This window comes from Aptenodytes patagonicus, chromosome 7 (genome assembly GCF_965638725.1).
Source record: "Aptenodytes patagonicus chromosome 7, bAptPat1.pri.cur, whole genome shotgun sequence".
Taxonomy (NCBI): Eukaryota; Metazoa; Chordata; class Aves; order Sphenisciformes; family Spheniscidae; genus Aptenodytes; species Aptenodytes patagonicus.
Genome location: NC_134955.1, coordinates 35,592,394 through 35,618,090, shown reverse-complemented (window position 1 = coordinate 35,618,090; position 25,697 = coordinate 35,592,394). Strand labels below are relative to the sequence as shown.

At 37.4% G+C, this 25,697-nt stretch overlaps 1 protein-coding gene across 22 annotated transcripts in view; it reads left to right on the top strand.

The window, feature by feature from the left end:
* Window positions 1–25,697, top strand: part of GPHN (gephyrin) — a 301,882-nt gene that overhangs the window by 164,574 nt on the left and 111,611 nt on the right. For 13 of the 22 annotated variants that reach the window (XM_076344876.1, XM_076344874.1, XM_076344878.1 and 10 more), the window contains exons 5-7: window positions 4,581–4,619; window positions 19,732–19,826; window positions 24,316–24,382. In XM_076344876.1, the coding sequence (XP_076200991.1) occupies window positions 4,581–4,619; window positions 19,732–19,826; window positions 24,316–24,382 (201 nt within the window). The remainder of the gene's footprint in view (window positions 1–4,580; window positions 4,620–19,731; window positions 19,827–24,315; window positions 24,383–25,697) is intronic. The other 9 variants (XM_076344877.1, XM_076344875.1, XM_076344873.1 and 6 more) reach the window with 1 other exon arrangement.

Genomic DNA, 25,697 nt, shown 5'->3' with positions numbered 1-25,697 from the left:
CCGTCAGGTTACAGAAGTACCTGTGTCTTGGCAAATTCCAAACTGATTTAGCTGACTTATGAAGTGCTAAAAGGTGCACTTTCTCTTCTCTTGTTTGAGTTTCTCAGGAAAACTTGACAACATGCCAGCATCACTGAAAAGCTTAGTTGTGCTATCATCAACTGCAGTTACTGCATGGAAACACCTGTGAGCTGCCAGGACAGCTATAGTGAGAAATGTGAGAGGGAAGGAAGCCAGATCCCATTTCAGCTCCATTTGCTCGACTATCAGAGGTTACACAAAAAAAGAAAAGAGGGCCCTCGCCCCACCCCAAGCCCCCAACCAAAACAAAAACCCAAAGGAAGGAGGAAATATATGCAGAGAGAACATTCCTGAAGAATGCTAATTTTGATAAATAACGGATTTTGGTAAATTCTTGATATTCTGCTACATAAACAGCAGTTTTGAACGTGTTTCCTTGTCTGTGTATCCAGCTGAGATTCTGGATTGAAAGAATGTATGTGTCTCAACTTGTTTCTGTCTAGATTTCCTGACATAGACAAGTATGAAGGTGGTGGGGGAAAAAAAAGGAATACGAATACAGAGGATACTTTTGTCTCTGTATATGGGATTGACATGTCTAAAATGGAAAGCTGCATATTTTTCTAACGCTCCCTTTTTAAAAAGTTTCAAATGTCACAGTGGATATAGAAAAAGGTCAAAAAAAAAAAATGATGGCCAGGAGAGAGGCTTTCTGTGAGAGTTACACAACTCTGTTTAGTTTATCATAAAGAACACTGGGAAATAACTTGGTTCTTACCTGTGCTTTCTTTGGGAAATAATAATGTAAGATACCAACGGCTTTCTTAACCTACTAGAGAGAATTTTAACAATAGCTGGTGATAGGAAGCTCGAGCCAGAAAAGTCAAACAAGAAAATCATCATAATGGAAGGTTTTTATGTGTTTGGGTTGGTTTGTTTGTTTAACAATGAGAGATTAATCACACAAACAGATTCCCTAAAGAAGAGCTGTATTCTCCGTTTTAATCCTGTCAAATCAAAAGTGATTGATTGTGGGAGAGATGTCTTACAAAACTCAAGTTATCTTGCACTCCTTACAGCAGTCATGGATGATATTTAATGAGTCGTCCTGTGCGGAAGGCCAAACTAGATTCTAGCCTTACGTTCTGTATATGTTAAATGAGAAGATAGTTTGAATCAAATGGATCCTGAAATTAATAAATAAGCAATTTTGTTTCCTGCGTCCAAAAGGATTACGTGAATTGCTTCTCTGTCTCTTTTTTGAAAATGCAAAACTCTGAGAATATTGGCTGGGGATTAAAAATAAATACTAATTTATAAAATTAATTTATAATAATAAATAATAATAATTTATAAAAAATAAAATAATCTTTTACATTATTTAACTAACATGTTAACCTTCTGTGTAAAGTCATCTGACCATCATATCCTAAAGATAATACTAATAGAACTCCTGTTAAACAGTTGGGTATTTTTGCCCTTTTGAAGATCAACTTTTATTTGCTTTCTTTTAGCTTTCCTTAATACTCTCAAATAGCAAATAGAAGTTCTGTTTTCTGTCTTTCAAACATGGATGAAATATTTGCAAGCTCTGTTGAAAAGAAGGAAACAGTAGTAAAACAGCAGTAAGAGATTTGAATGTTTCATAGAATGAGAAGCAAAGCCACAGTAACGAGCAGGAAATCTCGCTTTTTTAATCTTAAAGTTTGCAATTCAGTTTTTTATTCCAAGGTAATTTCAGAATGGAAGTTGGAAGAAGACTCAGCGTATCCTGTGAGTGCACAAATGGTTCATATCCCAGTGATCCCAAATACTTTCAAAAATACACTCAGAACAACAATATGATTATAATTTACTTTTTATGGGGGTAAAGAGAAGGGTTCCCCTCCTCTTTTCATTACTGACGCCTTTTAGCCATGTTTTCATGGTAGGGACCACAGCTCATATGGACATCTCTCTGTTAGTTTAAATCAACTGGCTTGGCTCCTATTAGCAGTGTAGCTGCAACAGTGGGTAGATCTTGCAGTCCTTTCTGTAACTGGGGGAGAAAAATATGCCTGCCATCGGACTTCTGCATGATGAAATTTTAAATTTGGAACTTTGGGAATTTTTTCCTTTTAGGCATTTCTAAAAATAGTTTCCATTAAAACATCTCTTCACAGCAGATAATAGGGAACTGAACAAAACTAAACATCAGGTTAAGGCAAAATAATCTTGAAAACATTGTCAGGCCTGTAATGATGCAATTCTTGCCCTTAATGTGTCATTTTTTTCTGGTCATGGTCTATTACAAATGGTTTAATGAAAGCTTAATACAGAGAAAATTAACAAAAAAATGTATAGACACGTTAGGAAGACTTCTCTGTGAAGGCAGCTTGAAGAAATGGTAACTAGAGGGCAAATACTAGTTTGGATTTAAGATGTATCAAAAATTGACTGAGTTGGTCCTTTTGACATCAGCACACCAGAATAGCAAAATGACTCACTATTCAAATAGTTGATCGTTAAAACTAATACTTATTAAAGAGTAGAGAATTTCTCATTTGCTCCTTGCCTGCTGTGTAGGAGCTCTTCCAGCCACTAAGTGGAAAGGAGCTTGAAGAGTCTTGGAAAGCAGCTGGCTTCAGCAGTTATTCTTAGGATTATAACTGGTCCTTTGCCTGCTTCTGCTAATTGCTACCACGTGGAGCAGTGAAGCTTTAGCAAAATGTTAACTCAGTATAAGTACCAGAATAGAAAACCAAAATTACTATTGTCACACTCAGGCATGAAAGTCTTATCAATAATGGAAAAGAAAATAATTACTTTTTAACCTTAATTTAGACCGTTCACAGATATTTTAGCTTCTCGTCACTTCATGCATATATTCTTTTTCCCAATTATTTTGTAATGAGAATACCCAAATTAATAGTGAAGTGCATAATTACTGTTGATTATTTATTATTGACATTTAAACTTTCACTAGATTTAAAAAGTCCATCTTTTCTACCAGAAATAAACATTTTCTTACGGTTCGCTGAGATCAGTTTGTCATAGTTCATTTTCACTGAGCATTGAAAGACCTCCCTTTGGAGAGAAGGTGCTAGCAATTTTGGTTTTGATGTGGTACAGCCAGCTGTAGATGCTGCTGGCCACAAAATCACAGGATTTGATAAAACTGTTAATGCATGCTCTAAGTACATCGTACTCTATAGTATTAATATCTACTCTGGTTCAGTCAGTATATGCTATCTCTGGCTGGTTTATGCCATTACTAATCATATGATGGAAATCACTTGGTCTCCTCTGCCTAAATTTCCTGTCATTCTGTTCTAAGCCCAGATAGTAGTGTTTGATACAGGAAAGTTTGGATATGGAAGAAATTCCTGTTCTATGACCCCAATTTCTAAATTTGAAGTTATATCAGCCTCTATTATTCCTGTGCCTTGCTCAGCTAGGAAAATGAGTGGCTGATACCCAGAGAATCAGTATAAATAATGTTCCATCAGCTTAGCCTATTACTACTGTATTCCTTAAAAGCTTTGTTGCGTATGAGTACCTGGCAAATTCATATGGATTCTGTCTCTGTGACCTTTCCGAACCCTAATTCATCAGTGCACAGCAGAACTGATGATTCCTGTATTGTGTCTAAGGTTCTCTATAGTTTGCACGAGAGGGAAGAGTTGGCTTCTTGTTGCATATTTTTGCCTTACCAAAGTCAGATGAAGGTTTTCAGTGTTACCAACAAGAAGTTAGTGTGCAGGCAGATAAGTACACATACAGTGTGGACTTATAAGAGGACAGAAATAGTGAAGTTTGATTCCTGGTTGATTGACCTTTAGTTACTAGGAAGATACTGAATAAAAAGACTCATGACTGAAGTGACAGATGAGTTAAATTACTGAATTTTATTACTGCTGGGATTTTCTCAGTTCTTACATTCCGCAGTTCATTAGTGTTTCTGAAATAGAGCAGCAGCTAAGATTTCTGAAACATGGTTTAATTTGTTTAAAAAACCAACCATGATAAATGAGTGCTTAAGTTAAAGAGGAGATTCAAGGTAAAAAAAAGGTGTTGATAAGTTTCGTACTTTTGCAACTCTTGCCATAGAAGAGGGTTACCCCACAGGACTCGTGAGACATTCTTTTCATTAGAGTGTGAGTGTATCTAAGGCAGATTCAAACACCAGCCTACACTAGTGATGAGTAACAGTTAATGAGTTCTTCAGTTTATCTCACAAATGGCCGGCAGTGGCTAATGGGTACTCCTGTTCATCTTCACAAGTTATTTTGCAGTGGATATGGGAATGAGCTCACAAGACCATCCCCTTTCCCCTCTTACACATCTTGTGCTAGAGGTAAGTGTGGTTTTGGGGAATAAGGGTGGGATGTCATGAGACAAAAGTGATGTGGGCTTCTTAAGTTTTTCACAAACCTCAATAAAGGCATGTATCTGGGGATGGGCAAAGATTCAGTTGAATTCTTATTTTTTGCCCAAAGAGGTTACCCAGTCCTAAATTGACATGCTTTCCTTGAACTGGGAGTCAGAAATCCCTTTTCTCTTCTGTTTTTCTGCTGCAGAAATTCCCAACATTCCCATTATGTGGGCTCCAGAGAGGGGTAAGCAACATCTTCAATCCCACCCAATCATTTCCAAACTAATTCTTTGCTAGTATTTTTTTGCTTTTTTAATCATCATCAGAAACAGTTTTTAGACACATTTTTCCCATTTGTTTGATTTTCTTGTGGATTCTCATATTTTTGTTTTATAGGAAGGTCCCATGGCCTCCCCAAGTGCTAGGGTCAGACTCATCTGCTGTTTCCATTTGTGTGCTATTCTCCTGTGGATTTTCATGGTTCACTGTGATCTAATGATATTAGCAGAGGGTGAGCATCTAGATTCTTGGGACTGTTTCACTCATGGTATCCTAAGTTACTGAAAAAGCACTGCCGCCCTGCTGCCCTGTCAATCGGTTGGCAGGCTTATGTTTTGTCCTTGCTGACAGTCGCATCTGATTATTCATGGGCTTTGGTCTTTTGCTGCCTTGCCTGTCTGGGGACTGCCTGGCATTCACTACTCTCTTATTCTCTCTACCTGCTGGCTGCGTCCTCCTGAAATCTTGGCCCTTTGCCTGACTGTCTGGCATTACCTCTTGACCAGCTAATTGCTTGACACTGACTACCTACTGCCCTGTCCATCTGTTGAACGGCATGTATCGCCTCCTTATTGTCCTTTCGATCTGATTGCACATGGGCATTGGCCTTCCGCTGCCCTGTCTCCCGCTCCGAGTGCCTGGCATCACCTTGCTGCTGAGCACATCTGCTGACTTTGCGGAATTGCTCTTCTGCTGCTTGACTGTTTGGTACTGCTTTATCGACTTGCTGAATGTCTGGCGTTTTCCTCCTGCCTTTTCACCTGCTTCTTGATTATAGTGTCCCCTTGCTGCTCTTTGAGTCTGCTTACTCACTGATACTTGCTCTTTTGCTGTCCTGTCCACTTGCTTTTATGCCTGGCATTTCTATCATATTGTCCTGCCCACCTGCCTAGATTTTATTTCTAAATATGCACCAGTCTGAAAAAATTTAAGAAGAATTGTAAGGAATGGGGAAAAAAAATTGTCTGGCTCCTTCATGATCTGATTCAGTTCAACATACCAGCCAAAAACTGATCTCAGTACCAGCATCCAGCCTTTTCATAGAACCGCTCAAAACCCTTTCCCTCCTTACAAAAAAATAAAAAAAAAAGCAAGCTGAATTGTGTTTAGTCTTTGCTTCCATCACTTCATTTGATAGGTGTATTACTGTTCAGTAATACTGTATTCAGTATTAAATTCGGTAGTAATTAAGTGCTAAAACACATCACTAATATAATCTACGGTAATTCTCAGAATCCATGGAAGGTAGGTAATAACAGGGGAAATAAACAATCTGTTGCTGAGGCTCAGAAAGGTTAAGGTTTGAATGTAGATCTATGTTCAGTAAGCACAGTGGATCAAAGGAGCTAAATAAGAAATTTTACAGATCTCTTAATTTAAAACATAAGGTTGCAACTAATCTAAAAAAGCCACTGGATCAGTACAGTATTACTAAACCGCAGTGTGTCGTAGTTGCTGCTTCCTACTCTTTCTGTACTGGGAGAATGGTCAATTGCCAGTTTACAGAAACCTTTTGTCACTCTCTCACAGATTAAGAACAAGGACTTGACTACATCTGTAAGGTCTATGGTAAGGGAATAAATCATTGTCGTAGCTTAGAGTAAGAAGCAGGATTTCCTGCCTCTTTTCTTTAATTCAACTCACTTGACCTCTCTTTTCCTAACTCTGCCACAGTTTCTAGCTTATTATGAGTGTTTGTGGTTTTAATTACGCTTTTGAATCCAGTACCAACTAGGAACCGGAGAGAACATTCTGTCATAACGAACCCTGTCATAATTTCATAATAAAGTCTTCCTATGCTTAAAATAATTGCAATATTCTTTTAACTTTAGCTTGTAATCTCTCCAGATTTAATATTACTACTTTTGCTATCTTCAGAGATACCCTAAATATGCAAAATTATGTCTAACTGTAGAGGCAGGGCAGCATCCCTTGAGTCAGTAGCCTCTTTCACCTGTGTGAGACCAGCTGTGGAATCAGAGGGAGACGCTGTGGGAGAGCACCTTGCTCCCCTGCTCCCGACACCAGCTTGCCCCTGTGGAGGATGGCTCTCAGTACAGCAGACAGTGTTCCGAGTAAGAGCCAGCGGGAACCTTCTCCTAGTTTTCACATTAGTCTCTAGAAATCTGGTATACTTGTATCCTGCTCCAAGGAACTGGAGGACACGAACGTCTGCCTTTACTCCCTTACAGTATCCTAGGCTCTCTTGTCCTCTCTCTTCCCAGCCTTTCCAACCCTCCCTTGCTTCTCCAGGCATTTTTTTTCCACAACTTTGTGAACTCTTAAAGGCAGTAGGCTGGCAGTCTCTCACTTCCCACCAGCTTCACGCTGTTGAGGGGTCTGGTGACAAGAACAGATCTCAGTGGCAATTCTCTTTCTCCAAGCTTCAACTCCCAGTGTTACTTTGCTGCTTCCCTAGACTGTTGTTTGAAAAGTGACATCAGATGCTGGAAGGGAGGAGGAATATTCACTCTAGCACTGCAGGGCTGCAGGATGCTGCTAGAACTCATTTCTTATCCCAAGAACCATAAGTCATTTTTCCGTGTATCACTTTAGTTATTTTTAATATCGTTCTTTAACAATTAATATTACCTCAGAAAAATGGCTAGTTTTCAAATAACATGCAGGTTATATAAACTTCAAACAAAATGCGGAAAAGCATCAGAAACTGAAGGAAAATAAACACAATGCTTTTTCTTGAATGTATGGAATTTTCTAAGTTGAAAATTATGCCTACTGGAGAATCGATGCAGTGCTGTCTCAGGCAGCTTCACTGTAAAATATCCAAGTAAATCGGTCTTCCATCTGCAGTGATCAACTTATGGTACAAATATTTTAATCAGTTAAAAAAAAAAAATCTATTTTATACATTGTAGTTTTTGTCTTATAAATGAGTCAAAATGTGGTTAAAGAAACAATGAAAAATTTGCACACAAAGCCCTGGGAATAACAGCATATCTATCAAATCCCTGGAACAATGAAATACGACATTATTTTGTCGGGGTTTTTTTAAACGTTTTTTTGTTTGGGGTTTTTTTTGGTTGGTTTTTATTAAGGTATTCTTTAGTCTATCCTGTGCACTTTTCAACAAAAAATTAGCTTCTAGAATAGTCATGAAGAGTTACCAGTCTTTCCAGCTTATAGAGTTTCCCTTTCCAGGATAACTACATTTCCTGTTATCAGCCTAATTGTATCTCAGTTTTATTTCCTCTTGTTAGACTCTTTTCCATCCTTATTATCTCTGATAAAAAAACTTGTTACATTTCTGATAGTCATTTCCTGAACTGCTGTGTCTAAATCCTACAAATTATTTGTCAGGAAGAGTGTTTTTCATATATCCTCTTCTCACTTCAATGCAGTATTTAAATTCCATTAAAATTTTTACAGTTTGCTTTCTTTATTTTTTTCTGTTTTCTAAAGGTATCCTTTCAATCCAAGTCAGCATTGTAGCATCCAAGCAGCTAATTTCTTCAGTTGTTTCTGAAAAGAAAACAAATTCCTAACTAATACAGGTCTTCTGCTCTCAAAGAGAAAGATAGGTATATAATTATTTTGTTACCCTTGGGATTTCCAGGTGTTCCACTGCCCTGATCCACTTAATCACTGCTTTCAGTTTCAGTTAAGTTTTCCATTCTTTTAAGAATAATGTGTCTGACACTGACTCATATCAACTTGGAATTCAGATTTTATCATGTCTGTATGTTGCTTCTGGATCCAGCGTGAAAAAATTATGTTTAATTTTACATAAGAATGCCTCAGATGATAAGTGTTATGCTAACGAACATATATGCCTTTTGGTTCATGCATTGTCATCAGTGATGAAGGCTTTTGCTATCACAACTCCTGTAAAAATTTGCTGAAGGTATATCGATACTGAGTAAGTTCCAGTGTCTCTCTACTGTTACCTCTTTATTTAGTGGGTAAATAGCTTTTGTTGGAAAAATGGGGAGATAGATACACAAAGTGGATGTAAGAAGCAAGACAATACTGGTTTTATGTGATTACTTCTGAGCATCGCAATTTGTAACCCATGATTTTTTCTTTTATTCTGTTGAATATATTTGGGAAGATTTAAACACTCAATCCTCTGGGTTCCCTTTTCTTAAAATGTCCTTTAGAGTACAGGCTAGGAAAAGGCGTTTACATGGTTATGATGCACTTTTAACTGCTTCCTCATTAAGATAATATTCATGGCTTAAAGTTAGTGAACTTCCTTAGTAAATTAAACATATTCACTGAGTTTATACATGGAAGAGGACCCAGTCACCCATCCTTCAATGACTGCTGCAGAATTGTTCACCCCAGTACTTTTTTCTGTTGTTCTGCCCAGCCAGATTTTAGATTTTTAATTTGCTGGAGCTTCTTTCACTTCACTTGGGAGTTTGATGAAGTCAGATAGATGTCATGGTTCGGAAATTTTATCGGAGACTGCACCTAAACTTCCGTTTGATTAGTCCTTTACTGCTCTCTTAGTACATCATAGCAACACTAAATAATCTTTTCCACCCTCGCTGTTTGCTTTCAGGAAATATTTGTACACCTTAATTAGGCTTTTTCTTTTAATCTTTTTGCAGATAGACTGTAGATAGACTTCATGAAATAAGCTTTATTTTATGTAGTGTTGCAATCATGTACATCACTCAAGTGGCGGATTTTGCGGATTTCAAAGCTGAATGAAACATACACGTTGCACCATTTTTTTTGTCTGAGTTTTTGGGCTATAGCTCCCTTTTCAAGAGTGAAAAATGATTGCGTTATTGCTGCTTCTTTCTACGAGCTGACCAGTTCTTTCTTTCAAACCAAATAGTGCTTATGTATCCAATAGTATACAGAATTAATCCATGAACAGCAAGGCCTAAAACAACAGTCCTTTCAAACTCTTCTACAATTCATGCAAGTTTTACTGATTTCTACTGTTCAGCATTGGTGGTTCCTGGGATAAGAAGAACAGAGAAAGGCACAAAGTTCTTTTTAGATGTCTCTGCCTCCTAGGGATTTTGTTTCCTGCAGCATCTTAATGAGAAGCTGCTATTAACTCATCATTGCTTTTTGCAGACAAGAGGGAGTCTGTAACAGTAGAGTTTTCTTTTGACTTTCTTAAGCATAGCAAAGATGGATTTACTAACCTAGCTGGAACTTGTGGGTTTTTCTCAATTAGTAGCTTGTCACATTGTTAAGACAGCTTAATATTTTCCCCAGAAATATTGTGTGTCTTTGTTTCTTTTCCTTGTTAACTTTTTTAAAATGAGGATTTTTTTATTTAACTCTTTTAATCAGACACATAGTATTAGGCAGCTCACCTTAGGTGCATGTGATTTCTATGTTACTCTGAATTAGTCTTTCATTATCCATATACCTTATAGAGAAATACTGCTGTCTGATTTTTTACTTAAGTTAATCTGCTTAGAGTTATGATAGCTGCTGTTCTCTGAATCACTACCATTGCTGTGGTAGTGAGCTGCTTAGCATTTATTGCAAGAGTCCGGTCCTGTGTACGTTTTAAGTACACAGAGGAAGAACTAGTTGGCTGTGCCTATCTAAGAATCTCTTCTGCCTTACCAGTTGTTAAAAGCTACCACTTTTCTCAGTGGTCTGCTTACAGACTGCTAGTATAAAAATCAATCTGCTGAAAAAGTTTGGGCACAGAGTGAATTTTATTAAAAAGCAAAAAGATTTTTCTGCACAACATGGTCTGCTGCTTCAAGCACAGCAGAAGTGTATGTGAGGGGAGGTGCTTATATACCTATGTTGCTATATCTATATTAATGAAAAGGTGCCTACATTATAAGAACTTCAGGGTTTCAAAGTTAAGAGTTGGGCAGTTAGGAAGTAAACTGACAGAATTTGTCTATACAATGCAAAGTTGCATTAATGTGAAAGCATTACTCTGTCACAGCTAAGGAGTGTCAATAAATGATTGCTTTTAGCTAGGGCATGAAAGATACTGTAATGTCTTCTAAAACTGGAAGAAACTGGTGTTTTGGATACAGAAATGTGTATAGAAAAGATCTTGGGAACAGTGAAATAAAGGGAAAATATTTTACACTGGATTTTGTTATATTGTTAACTATTATTATTAAGTATTGTAAATGATTAATTAAATAGTAAAATCAAATTCCAGAGGAAAAGGTAAACTTGATATATTTAGTATTCCTCATTCAGTGTAGATTAGGAATTCTGCTGTCTTCTGTTTCAGTGCTCTGTGCTGCAGCAGTTTCAACAAAGTACTTTCCATCTTCTCTTTGAGAAACCTCTTCATCCAATTGTTTCCATGAGAATCTTGGAGAAAAAAAAATGTGATTTGTGCCAGGAGTTAAATAATCCTATATAGGAAATTGTTTGACAGAATGCACCGTAGGTCACTTTGGTTTCAAAATCTGTTCAGTTGTTCAGTTCCAATGAGTGCATCATTCATGTGTACCTAAATTGACAACTGTTCAGACTCTGAACACACAAATTGCATCACTGGATCTCACTGAAGAATCCTTTCTATGAGTATTTAGGTTATGGCAGAAGTACTTTAGAACTGTTGTTATTAGACATGCTTTATCATTTACTTGGGGAGTAAAGATACTGTGTAAGGGAATCTTAAGAGAACGTAAAGTACTTTTTGTAATTCTTGTATTGCCGTGGTATATTCTTGAAAAATTATCACTCAGTAGTCCATCCTTTGTAGTGTATTTTAGGAAGGATTTTTTTTTTTAATCTTCAACATTGATGATTTGAGATCTGAAATTGTTTGGAGGTGCTACTTTACCTGTGGCAGAATCTGACTAGAGTTTCAGAAGTACAAATATTTCATATGCAATATTTGTTCTTGGCAGAAGGTAGCAAATGATAGGAAACAACAGACAACATTCTCAAAAGAAAAAGAGTTCCACATCTCAATCTCAGTAGCAAAAGCATTGCAAAATTATTTATTTAGAGAAGTGAAATTGCAAGTAAAAACTTGTGGTTCTTTCACTGCCCAAGGGAATGGGCAAGTTCTTAAGAGAAAGCAGCGTACATTTCTACCTGGTGGCCTCATTCTTTGTGTGTACTGATGAGGATCTCTAAAGAATAGGGTCTATTCTCTTCCTGTGATACTAATATCACAATTAAGCAAAAGAGACAGGTTTGTTTCTCTTATGTAGTTCTAGATTTCATTGCTTAACATACTTCCCCCACACACACACATAAAGAATCCAATTTTGGCACTAGTTTTGTATGAAATGAAGCTAACTGTACCCTGACTCCCCTTTGGTATAGATATATAGTCTAGAAGATAGTACACGTAACCAGAAGCACTATACAGGGTATTTTTTTAATGAGACAGTGCTCCCTAGTTATTACACTGTTAGTTAAAGCTCATTACGTTGTCAGTTGCATTAATTGTAGAATTCTTATTGATGCTTTTATTGAGATATTGTAGATATTCTTATTGATGCTCATTTCTCTCATTTCTGCTGTGTGATTTGCAGAGAACAAAATTTTTCACTTCTCAGGTTTTGTTCCACTTCAATTTTTAAAGAATTTTGCAAAAGTTGTGATGGATTGCATAGATTTTTACATTTTATATTAAATGGAAAGCAGTTTGAAGTAACTGAGGGAAAACTTAAAAGAATAATAATGATTAATAGATAAAATTTTAACAGTGGTTTTGTAATAGCAGAATGGTGTCACTACCTTTACCAGCAAGTCTTCAGCTGTACTACTTTTATTGAACAGCAAGGGATTCATTCTTACATGAAGTGAAGTTGAAGTGGGAAGCACAGCAGTTTGCACGTGAAAAAGAGGACTGAAAAAGGAAGTAGGCACCTGACCCTTCTTTGGAAGCAAGTGCAGTGGCTTGTTTCCGGCTGTTGATTTAACAAGCTAATCCTCCTAACCTCTCCCCCTTTGCAAATACTCTGCCTTTTGACACTGGCTTAACACACACCATTATACAGCTGTAACATACTGCATCTGGTGGGCTGCGTACATCTTCATAGAGCCTAAATGCATTCCTCATAGTGCAGAAAAGCATTTAGTAAGCGTTTTCTTTGTTTGGTTAACTGTTTCTAAAAATCGTTGTTCTATTGTTTTTATGACAATGTATGGGGGTGGGCAGTATCATAAAAATAAGATCAGTTTGTATGGCATAAATATTTTATACACATTTACTATCTTAAAACTTTGTTTAACAATCAGGATTAAAATTATTATTATTATTATTATTATTATTATTATTATTATTATTATTATTTAATATATATTAGAAGTTATATTTAGAAGATGCATATGGTTTGGTTGCCCAGCTGCATCAATTTCATTAACATTTCTGTTACACAAATGGGGCAGGCAAATCACTGATCTATGAAGTTTATGTAGATCAAACGCAACCAGGTTTAGCTCAAAACTTAGATACAAACCTCCTGAGGTGCAGGAACAAGTTACAGATTCCACAATGTTGCTTTCTCTAGTATAGTCATTTAAATTTTCAGCTTCTATTGTGTATAAAAATGTGAAGCATCTTCCCCAATAACTATCACTGGAATCAAACTATTAAAAATTAAGTATATTCATGGCTTGGTCATGCATAAGTCATTGAGTATTGTCAGAGGTACCTCTACCAGCCAGTTGCTTTTTATGGTCATATACACAGTGGAATTGTAATGATATAATTGTTTGCTGATATCAGTTTATAAACAAGAAGGACACTGAATTAGCTCCTGGCCTCTGAGTCTCAGGCCATAGGCATTAGGTTACAATAAATGGTACGATGGATCCCAGTGAGGAGAGTGAGGGAATTTGGAGGGGGCAAGTTGCAGGCAGAGGGAATCATGGATATGGGACAAAACAGAGAAAACAGAGTCTGTATTTAATTTAATCTAACGCTGTGACACTTTCGTTCCTCACTCAGATAAATTCTGTAGGGTCATTCTTTGATGTTTGGGGTCTTGGTGGCAGCAGAGTCACTGCAAATATGCTGAGAGTGCAAGCAAACTTCAAATCGGCATTCTTGTGCTGCAGAATTATTGTCAGTGGAAATGCATTATTGGTGCGTGCAGATACACCAGTTTGCAGAGTTCATTTTTAGTTGGCTACATTAATCAGGGTTTCATCCACCTTTGGCTGTTTGTAGATTTGAGTTGGGAGAAGAAGAAGAAAAAGAATATGTAATCAGGTCAGTTATTGGAGGAAGATGTACCAAGCTCACCATTGATAAGAGGGAAAGGCGATAGAGTAAGCCACCCTAATATGTTTAGACACGTTTCATTTTACTTTATGTAAAATAATTCTATAATTAGAGCCTGGGAGAGCTCTCAGTATGTGTCTGTGTGCGTCTGACACACATAGCAGCATTTAACATCAAGAAGACCCAACAGGAACATCAAAGTGGAGACTCACCAGACTCAGGCTGAGTTTCTTACTGTACAGTAAAATTGACAGAAGCCTCCACTTCATGAGGAGGAGCAAACACACGCATCAGGGGCAGCACTGGCCTGATGTCTACCTAGCCACCACCAGTCCGTCCTGTGAGCCCAAACATAGTGATTAGTGCTTACTGTAGCCTTATGTCAGTTATTCTCCACTACTCTGGGACTATAAAACAGTTGATGGGTTTTTACAGGCCCACATCATTAGCACTCATGGGTAACTTATTGTTAAGGAAACGATGACTGTCAGGCTATTACTTTTAAGGTGCATGTGGCCAGGTTCATTGGTGTGGGTGTGAATCTGTAAAAAACTCTAGAATGACAGCAAACACCTACTTCTGGGATCCACCCTGTCCAGAAGCCCTCTGGATGCAGGCCATTCTTGACTTACATGGCTCTGTGACAACTACTTTGACGTTGAGAAGTCAATGATAATCGTAATTGCATACATGTGAAAGGACACCATTGCATGGTGTACCTCTGGCTGCAGCACCCCAATGATGTGTTAGGGCCACTGTATTGGTAGGAAGTTATTAACTTTGATGGCAAGTTGAGAGACTTTCACAAATCTGCTTGATGTTGTTTGCTTTGCAGCAATAGCATATATGATCGGTTTTATCAGAGAACATCATTGAGAGAACATCAGAGAGCACAGTTTCTGTCAAGCCTTCCATCCATAAAAAAGACAGAATATCATCACACAGGTTGTTGGGGGCAGGGAATAAGAAAAATTCAAGGAAAGACAGCATGATGGTGAGAATGAGTGTCTCAAAACTGATCCTTATCCAAAAACGTTTCAGTCTATTGAAAGAAACCAACTGCTGCAACCTGTGTTTCTTATTGTACTAAGAGAAGAAATAGGTAAGTGATTTTTAGGCGAGAAGCTCTAATCAGTCTAGCTCCATGTAAGCTCTATTTTCTCCCCTGCAAAATAAGAGTAGGGAAGTAGGGAATAAGCTGGAACAGTTGACTTGTGAACAGAAATTACAGGCACATGTTATCTCCAGCAGAGGTATACTGAATAACCTTGAAGAAGGTACCTTGTATCCAAGCTGAGAGGTGCAATTTTTGTTGCTGAAGTATACACTTCTTACACAACTGGTTGACAGACGTGACTGACATTTTTGTTGCGTATTTGACTGATCTGTCTCCATAGTTCTTTGTGCAGTCCTCTGAAGTTTGACTGTGGTCTGTGAGCTCTGTTGCAGAGGGTGTATAGGTATTTCTTTGGTTAGGCCCTTCCAAGACTTCTGCTTTCAACAGCAAGCTCAAATAGGTAATAAAATGTTATCTATGCTAATTCTATAGTCTGTTAAATATAAATTATCTGCAAATTTGTCCATTAATTTGCATAAATAGCTTTATGATATGCTGTGCAGAGTCATAGATTTGAACTTTTTCAACAGAAATAATATTTTCAACAGAGGCAGTCTTGGTCATCTTAATTTAATTGAATTTATTATGACTTCTCAGTCTCATATTTGCATTTTAGTTGAAGAGATAAAACCATATTACTGTCCCAAAACTGCTGAAGAGTATATGAAATCTCAGATCATTATTTACTATTAAGAGGTCAAACTTTGCTATGTTTAATACCTGAAAGACAAAAATAAGGAATTTCTGAACATTTCAAGAAGAGTAGTCCTAGGTCTTTTAATTAAATCAGTCTGCAGTGGGTATATCCTCCAGAAGCTGCCTGGGAGGGCTTCCACAGGTTAGGAGCTGAACTAACTTAATTTATATGGAGGCAAAGAAAGGCAGTGAAGCAGCAGAGAACTCTGTGAAACCAATTGGCAGCAAGCCATCTGTTAAGCAACCACAACTACGTCAAAGATCTCTAAAAATATATCAGTTGGTTTGGGAACATAATGCCCTAACTCCAATAAAAAGCACTTCGAAAACAATAAAAAATGTGTTTTAAAATAAATTGCATTTATTCATATAGCAATGAAATATAAGAAGAACTGCTCTCATTGACATTGTTAGGAAGTTCTGAAGTGTTCCATTAAATAATTATTTATTTGTTAGTCTCTACATCTCCTCTCTGGAGTAGAAACTACTGTTTTATTTCAGTCCCATTGTCTCTCTCCCTAGTTCCCCCACAGCCTGACACTTCTATCATGTCCTGTCTTCCTTTTTGCTTCTCCTGAGTTTCTCCCTCATGTACTATCCATCCAAGTCACCTTGTGCAGTCTTATTTCCATCCCACTCGCTTCATTCACTTGCCCTTGCTCTACTTTCATCCCTGCCCTTCTGACAATCCTGCTGCTTGGACTTCCTCTCTGCAATTCTTCCTTTCTACTTAGGCTTCCTTCTTCCCACATTCCCTTCTACCATCTAAACTACGGACCTCCCCTTTCTTTGTAACCTCCAAACTGGCCTTTCTGCATTTCTGTCTCTCCTGAACTCTTGCCTTTACCTTCAAATGCTTCCACTGCTGTGGAACCCCTCCCTTCCATCTCCGTCTTGTATGCATCTTCTTTGCCCTACCACCTTATGTGGAAGAAACTGGGGACACTTCCTTGCTGTCATTTTAGTATTTTATGCAGTATTGTCCACCTACTTTTTATATAGTCTTCAGTCTCAGGTTTGAGAAAGTGTATAGCTTCAGTCCTGATGAAGGTATCAGTGTGACAGCTTTGAATGAAATCTCCTCATCATTTTTCCTGCTTCTGCCCACATAGTAGTGTTGTCATCACTGTTGTAAGAGAGCCAGGGGCAACAACCTTGATTTGTGATTCACTGTGTGCCAACGCTATGGGCCCCTGCAGCAGGCAAAAGCTGGCTGATGGTGAGACTGCCAAGAAAAAAATTGCCCATGAAACAAAGTTTAACAATCTTAATTCAGCCTTGGTAGAATACTGGTAAAACGTGAAGGGGCTGAGTCACTAATTCTTTAATAGTTTGCATGCAGGTAGATGTTGGTACCAGACAGTTAACTCCTGAGCTGGACACAGATGAAAATCTAGTTTTGCCATCTCTCTTCCACCCTTCCTTCAAACCTGAAAGAAGTATTAGAAAACCTGGCCACCAGCACTTTGGTACATTGTTAGGTGAAACAAAGAGTTGTTACAGATAGACACAAAGTATCTGCAAATCACTGTAGCACCGCTAATTTCATTCATATATGCATAGCTAATTAAGAGTGTGCTTCCCAATGTGATGGTGATTTCAGTTCCTGCACACTGCACGTTTTAAGTTGTGTTATTTGAGGACATCCCAAGAGTGGACTTCCCAGTGGCTGATTTCAAGAGCAGATGTCACTGTAAAAGTTGTTTACTTAGCAGCAGCCTTTTTTTGGTTACATCCATCCAGTCAGGCTGCAAGTATGAAACCAGGAAGCATTCCCCTGTTTCTAGAAGTCTGCCTGCAGTAATAAATACAAGCGTATATATTTTGAAACAGGTTATTTTAAGAAACTTCTGTTGAGGACTGTACTGCTGTTTGGCCTTTCTGCCCTTTCAGATTTTGTTGCTTAGTCTATACATTTTTAATAATCACATTGCCTGCTAGCAGTGACATTTTGTGAAGGTCATTCTTCTTGTGAAGTTGGAGAATGGACTTGAATTTCATTGAAGGACTCCCTGAGCTGCAGGATTGTTGTTTATGGAACTCTTTTGCATCTTGTACTACCTTTGAAGCCTGTTTAGAATTTTAACTGATGATATCTTCAAAGTGTCACTGTGCTCAAGGGCAAAAAAGAAATCTCAAAATGCACTTTAAATTTAAAACCATTTTTGCATAGCTTTGAAGCATAGTATTAGCTGAAATAAAAGGCATAGATACAGACTTACTATGTATGCACACACAGAGAATTCCATGTTTCACCAACTTTTTCATTGTCAGCAAAGTGTCCCTTCACCATTGCAATGCCTTTTTCTTCTGTACTATAAAAATCGTCAGGTCTATGGATAGTCTTAAGAATTTTTAATGTGATAATTGATAATTTAATACCTCAGCAGGTATCTTTAGGCAATCTCCCTCAGTGGAGAGGTTTTAATTTTGTCTACATCACTCCTAGCCTGCTTCTTCTCATTTTCCCTGTGTAGAAATACAGACCCTGGGTTGTATTTATATGCGTTTTCTGTTTCTGAGTAGAGGATGGCAGATACTAAAACCAACGTGCTATGCTTGAAATAAAAGAGGCTGTGGTGTCAGCTACTGAATTAAAATTGCTTGGTTTTGTATAAACCAAAGTTCCTGCTTCCCACAACTGAGCACATACCAAGTTTGCTTATTAATAGAAGATCTGAAGGTTTACTTGATAGTTTGTGTCTGATGTCTTCTGATACTGACATATTCTTTTAAAACATGTTAAATGTTAGTGGCCATGTTTGAGAATATGACCACTTGAATATCTGTGCTTTTCAGGGATATTGTTTTTCGGTTTTATTTATTGCTTTCTGTAAATGTTTTAGCTGTATAGCTAGTATAGGACTCCTGGATCCTTCTCATAGGCATGCCGTTGGGTTAATTCTGTCGTTTTCCTTCTCTATGACTTTGTTTTTCTATTTGTAACCTCGGAGCTTACAAAAGTACAAGGATGTGATTTATAATTTAATCCTTCCCACAAAATAATTTGTCTGGTTTTCTTCCATTTTATTCTTTTGCTATATCAAACTGCCAAGAAAATTTAGCGTATTCAGAGCTAAGATGTGCTTTTCAATTTCTATTTTGATCGCTGTACCATCAAAGCGTTGTAGTTTGGCTGGATGTTTTACAATGGATTTCACAGTTTTATGAGCATTGCTAACATTTTAGTTGTGCCAAATAACTTAGAATCTTGTTTCAGAACATGAAACAAGATGATCCACTGAACAGCAACTACTGTGAGGGAAATGAAGAGAGGGTAGGACTGTAACCTGCCTTTGAGGTGTTATATCCTAACTGAAGTGAGAGGTTGGGAGACTGGACAAACTGTGCATTTGAGAAAATTTGTGTTAGGAAGTAAGGACAGAAGGTTGTGCACATCCCAGAAAAATAATTTTCCATCTGATTTCCTGTGTAGAAAAAGGACTGAAAAGACAAGAATTTTCAGACTCTGCTTCCAGGCTTCTCGATGCCCACTGCATATGGACTGCTTGTGAATAAAAGCCACCAGCCTGTTTGGAACCGCTGTTTTGCTGACATGATCAAAAGGGAAGGCCTCAGCCTCTGGCCATTATCATTACCATTTTACTATTTGCCTGCCTGCCTGCTACATGGGCTTCCCTTTGCAAATTTTTTTTCTGTCTTTTGCGCAGACCGATTCACCCTTCTCATGCCTGGGAAAATCTCAACAGGAAAACGTACATGAGATTGATGAGGAAGAAAAGGCAGTTACATTTGGTCTTGTCTTTGCTTATTCCCAAATATTTTTTCCTTTCTGTTAGAAGGAGTTGTTGTTATTTATGTGGTGTTGGTTAACATCTCCTATATATATAGGGTCCTGACTTTTAACATTTTCTATAGGAGTCTTTACAGTACAGCTAACAATGCTTCTTCCCAACCCCTTGTCTTTCCCTATTTTACACAACCAAGAGAAAATTCTTTAACATATTTCAGTGTTGAGAATTTAGCAAGGACGTCTCTTGGCAGAAACAAAAAAAGGAGATATTCTTACCCAAATTTTAGCTGGTTTCATATTTTTCTTGTCCTTGTACTTCTTCACTCACTTTGCTATTTAATCTTTGATTGCAGGCCACTAAAGAAGTAATAGAGCGAGAAGCCCCAGGGATGGCCCTGGCAATGCTGATGGGATCACTTAATGTTACCCCTCTGGGCATGCTCTCTAGGTAAGACTATTTCCTTCAAAAGATGAGGTGAACTATTTCCTTAGAAATACACATTGTCATGAAATGACTATACAGAAATAACTGAAGATTGCCATTGTTATCAAGACTACAAGTCTTAACTTCAGAGAAGTGGCCAAATTCTAAGAATGGTAATTGCATTCTCTCATTTAATTCCCTTTGTTGTCTCCATTAGACACTGTATCCTCCTGTATTTTCTGTGCCAGGTTATTTGTAATATTGATGCATGCTGTTAAACAGCTGTCTTTTCATCCTAGAGCTGTGGCATTTCGGTGGTGAGTGAAGAATTCTTCTATATGTTGTTCATCAAGTACTAAAATGCTTTGTTTAGCAAAAAAAACCCTTGATAAATACAAATGTATTGTTTTGATACTGCTTTTATTCCGGTATCAGCAAAAGCTCTCTGAATAAGTTAAATGCTATTTTATCCCATGCTTTCAGGTATAGTACTTCAACTCCTAGGGTTTGGTATTTCTTACTAAATAATTAGTAACTGTTTCTCTGCCTGTTGGTGTTTCTTTTTTATCAGTGACATCTCTTGTTATCCTGTATTTCTTTCTGGAGTTGATTTTTATTTTATTCCTTCAATTTACCTAATTTACCTATGATAGACTTAGTAATATCAATACCTTTCATAAGTTAGTTTGTGCTTGCACATTATTTCAAGGTAACTAAGAAACGATGGCTGTTACAGGTTTTTGATTTCTCGTATAATGAGGGTATAACAAGAAAATAATTATATAAGAAATAAAGAAGGAACTTTCAAATCTGCAACTTTGTATTTAGATACTTGCCTTTTTAAAGGACATTTAGATGAGAGGTTTAGTGATTTGGCAAGGTATTTTAAAACTTTCATATCGCGTATCACATATCTGAAAGGGCAACGTTACCAGGTTAACACCTTCAGATTCTGTCCAAATTAGCAAGTATTTTCTTCTTTTTATCTGATACAATTTTTTATATAATAGTTTGTGTTTATCTGAAGGGAAAGGATAACAGAATACTACCACAAGGAGAGGAGAGGTTAATTTAGCTGTCCTGTTTCTGATCAAGAAAAGGATAGCCATTTAGATGACGCTACCAAGTTTGATTTAGGATGTGGTGTGATCAGGATGGCTGAAGGGATGTTGTAATGGTAGTGGAACCAAAATGGTGGATTGCAACCTGACTCTTCTGTACATATAGCAAGAAAATGTCCCTTAAACTACAGCCCCTCTCGGTAGTAATTGATGACAATGATGGGAGATAACTTTACAGAGATGCTGCATGCAATCGTATTAGGCCTTAAAGAATTTCCCAGTGAAAACCTTTACTTCAGGCCTAAAAGTAATCAGCAATCATAATCATTATTTTTATAACACTGTTCAGATCATAAAGTTAAGTATACAAAAATTACAGAATTACAGCATTATGGTTTCTTGTGCAATCTCAGTTCTGCATAAATGCACATGTGTTATGATTACTTTTTTTGTAGAATTCCTCTGCAAATGCTTAAGATGGAGGAAGGAAATCTACTTTTCTTTGTTTTGGTTGTCCGATGTGTAATCGTATATTGGTTTCGGTGCTCTTTATTCAGAATCTTCTCTGAATGCAGACTCACTTCCTCTGGGATTTTTCTTACATGATTTGTTATTCTAAGACACAAATTGTTAATATATTTTCACAGAAAATTCTGCAAATTGAGGTAGTGTTGTAATCCCCCCTTACAATGAGAACTAAGGTACATATTAAGAGAATACACTAATTTTAGGTACACAGTTTGAGATATGTAGATCCTAATTTTTCAAAGTATTTAACATTAAATGTCACTTGTCCTAGGCTTACCTCTCATTGACTTCATTTTGAAATGAAGTTCTGATGGATAATTTTGCATGTAATTTATTTGATTTTTCAAAAAAACAAAAGCAGAAGTTCATTATGCAACATTAAGCTGACACTTCTATAAATCACCTGCAGGTTTGGAAATGTTAGGTCAATCGTGTTGAATTTTATCACATGAACTTTTAAAAATTGTTATAGCCTGTCTTGCTGACTATGGGCCAGCATTAGGAAGTGGTGAGTTTTTTTGTAGACTGGATTCACAGATACTTATGGGCAAATGAGGGGCAGTGAGACTCTCACAGTTTGCATTCAGTCCTAAGGTCCAGCAGAGTATCTTAGAGTGTCATAGACCTTTTTATGTGTTTCCTGAAAGTGTTTCCTTTTCTTCTCTGTGACCTTCCAAAACTGTCCTTGTCCCAGAATTATCTCTTCCCTCCACCTGGTTCCTTACTTGTCAACTACCCATGCCGTGCCAGTCTTTATTGAGGCTTTTTAAAGCACGCTCTGTCTCCTTGCCCATCTATTCTGCTTTTACCAGCATAATTTTTTCCCAGGGAGATCATGTTTTTTTCCCAAAGAGATCATGTTCTCTATTCCTACTTCTGCATCAGACCTGTATTTCTTTCTTCCTACATCCATTTTTTTCTTTCTCCCGTGTCCTGTTTTTCCTTCCGCTCCCTTACTTCTATTTGTATTCTTCTTTCTCAGACTTCTTTGTTTTTTCTTAGAATTTCTGTCCACTGCATCACAAAGCTGAGGATAGCATGAGATCCACAGCATCTCCCTCAACTGTTCTGCATTTGGAGGAATATCATTAATTTAACTCTCAAATTATCCAGAATGCATGCACATTTTGTGTGCTTTTATGTTGTGAGCGCACACAATATTTTTTGCAAGCCGTGCAGTTCTTAGGTACTTCTACTTACTTTTACATGCTCTCTTGAGAAATTTTTGGCAGCTCCATTTCTGTCTTGAGCCACTAGATGTGATTATTGGCAGGTAAAACTTGTAGCCTTCAGGAGAATGGCTGCTGGTTTAGTCCTTTTTTATTACTGGTTGGTTGTACTGGTCATTTAGCTTATAATGTTCAAAATTATTTAAAGCAGAATAAAAGACCCAAGAAGATTATTAAAGGAGCTATCTGCCAAACACAATTCCACTTCATTTTAATTCCCCTGTGGATAATTCCTATTTCCTTTATTTTGAATCTGTCATAAACTGTATCCCACGTATGGGATTTGCTGGATTGAGTTTGTACAATCTTGTTGCAGTTTGACTACAGCAACAAGAGTAAATAAGCACATTTCTTTAACTCAGGCTCTTCATCTTTGTATTGCAGTAGAGCATTCCTCAACTACCTGGAATTCTTTCTTAACTGAAGGTATATAGTGTGCAAGAAGTGAATATGGGAAAACAGAGGCTAGGAGTCAGGCAATATTCAAGCTGCCAGTTTAAAATAAGACTTCTCTTCAGGCTGGCTTGACTGTGATATCAAAAGTTCGTTTTGTGGCACAAAAGTGGTCTCTGTGCTATTTAATTGTGATCATTATGACAGCTGTCACTAGAATACTTGCTACCCTGCTAGAAAATGCTATGCTACCAATAAATGACATTAATCACTGAGAATTATTCGTATAAGAAGAAATCCAGGGAAGTTGGCTACCCCACAAACCATGTCCTTGGGCTCAAAATTTTTGGTAATGCCCTATCAAGAGATTATTTTATTTTCTGTTCTGTCTTCACTTATGGCTCATGTTTTTGTTTGATAAAGAGATTGTTACACAATTTCTCTCAACTGTAGTCTCCATATCTTTGTGGTTTGGTTTCGTACTTTTACTTTTTTCTTATCCTTATATCCCAGTCCTGGGTTTTTCACCAATGGGTTCGTAAACAGTGGAGAAAGGCAGGAGGCATTCTTTACAACCTCAAGACAAAATCCAGTAATTTTAATTTTTTTTTCTTGAAAAATATTTAGCTAGAAGGAGGAAGAGGCAAACTCTAAACAACAGAAAGCATTCAGCACTTGGGTGTCTAAGTTCAGCCCTGCATCAAGGCCAAAGGAATTCACTAAAGATAAAAATAAAATAAAATCTTCCATCTTTGATAGTTGGTTTTGTCTTTTTTTTGAGGGGGAAGGAAAGTCTGTTAGGAAGAATGAGATATGAATTGCATAAGTGCAGTTTTCACTTGAGAGATACTTCCCTCTGTGCTTTTCTTATGTTGCATCTTTAAAAAAAAAAGAAGACATATTTGAATTAATGCAACCAGCATGACTTAGTATTTTTACCTGGCAAGGGAAATAGTGTTTGACACCATCAATTACGTTACAAAGCAACCGTGTATATGAGCAAATACGGACTATATCAAAGAATGTATTGGATGCAAGTAAACAATAGAATTAAGGGAGCTACACAGATCTAAAAAAGATGGAGATCTAGCCAGTGTTTATACTATCAATTAAATGTTAGACTCTGTCAGCCTTACTTGATGCTTTTTCAGCTCAGCTTCTCCTGAGCAAATATTTTTAGATGCTGGAAATTGAGTTTACAATGCTGATAAATAATGGAATTTATCTTAAATGCTCAGTTCTTGTTTCTACAGCGGCGAAAGTTGCATGCGAGAATTTCACTCTGGGTTTCTTTCTTTTCAGACCCGTGTGTGGAATCAGAGGGAAAACTCTCATAATTAATCTGCCAGGTAGCAAGAAAGGGTCACAGGTAAGAAGTGTTCTTACTGATCTGCTACTGAGGACCCCTGATAAGCACCTCCCATTGTTCTGAATGGTAGAAAGTACTCACTACAAGAAATTTTACAAAAGTGAATTGAAATACATATTCATATAACTGAATGCACCATCACTCTCAGTCAGGGATGATACAATTCCGATCTGATTGAAGGTACTGTGTGACCAGGACAGCATTACATGTAGTGCAAGAGAGCGCTCACTGTAGCAGGCAGTGCTAATGAAGAGTCTAATGGTCTCTTACACTTCCTTCTTCTCTAGTCAGTCTGTACCTGATCCCTGTGTTGTCTACAGCTTCCAAGAAAGCGTTCTTTTCCACACAGAAGTAAGAGGAAGTCCTAATGTATGGTAAAACTTGCTGGAGTATGAAGAATATTCCTAATTTTGGTCAGCAAGAGGGAAAAAAAGGAACATCATTTTTAAGAATTTGAGGATCTTTTAAATCTTTTGGCTATGGGTATCAGACTTTACACCCTTTATACAGTTTGTTTTCTGAATTTTTTTTGTGTGTTAGTAAGGTTAGATCTTTCCAGTGCTCGCTCTTTCTGTGTAGTTGGCTGATAGATCCAGAAAAACAGCCTTCTCCACACAAACACTGCTAAGCTGAATAGTGGGCTGTACAACCTGATACAAAACTGCTAAGGTAGATCCCCCATCAGTCATGAGAACGTATTTCTCCAGGGCTCAGACTATGTCAGTGGCCTTGTTAAAAAATATCTTTACCGCTGGCCTCTAACAAATGTGTACCTGGTAGTTTATCAACGTCTTCTGAACCAGTAGTACCCAATCACAGAGGAGACAGTACTAATGTGTTTGGCAGCACAGCCCTGAAGTCATTGTTGTTTGAAAGACTTATGTCTGGAGATATATAAAGAATGTTTGTGGGCTGTCACCTGGAAGTTGAAGAGGAAATGTTTTGAATACTATTATCTTAAGCAGCCATCACAGGTTTTCAGATACACTGTCTACATGTTTCAATTCAAGGACTCAGTAAGCCCTCCTATGATTCTACCATTCCTTAGAGCCTTTTTAGGAAATCTAATGAGACTCTGTAATTGCAAAGAAATTAAAAAGCCTTCAAAACATGCAACAAGCATTGGAGGATGGTGGGGCAGGAGTATATCTACTTGAAAGTCTTCCACTTATGAGTGGGAAGTCATATGTATATACATGGATTTAACGTAGCAATGGGCCCCACATCTTAGAGAACTGGTGTACCAGTAAGAACACTTTTTTAGAAGTCTGTACTTCTTTTGTTGAATTATGGAAGAGATGAAATAGCCTACAAT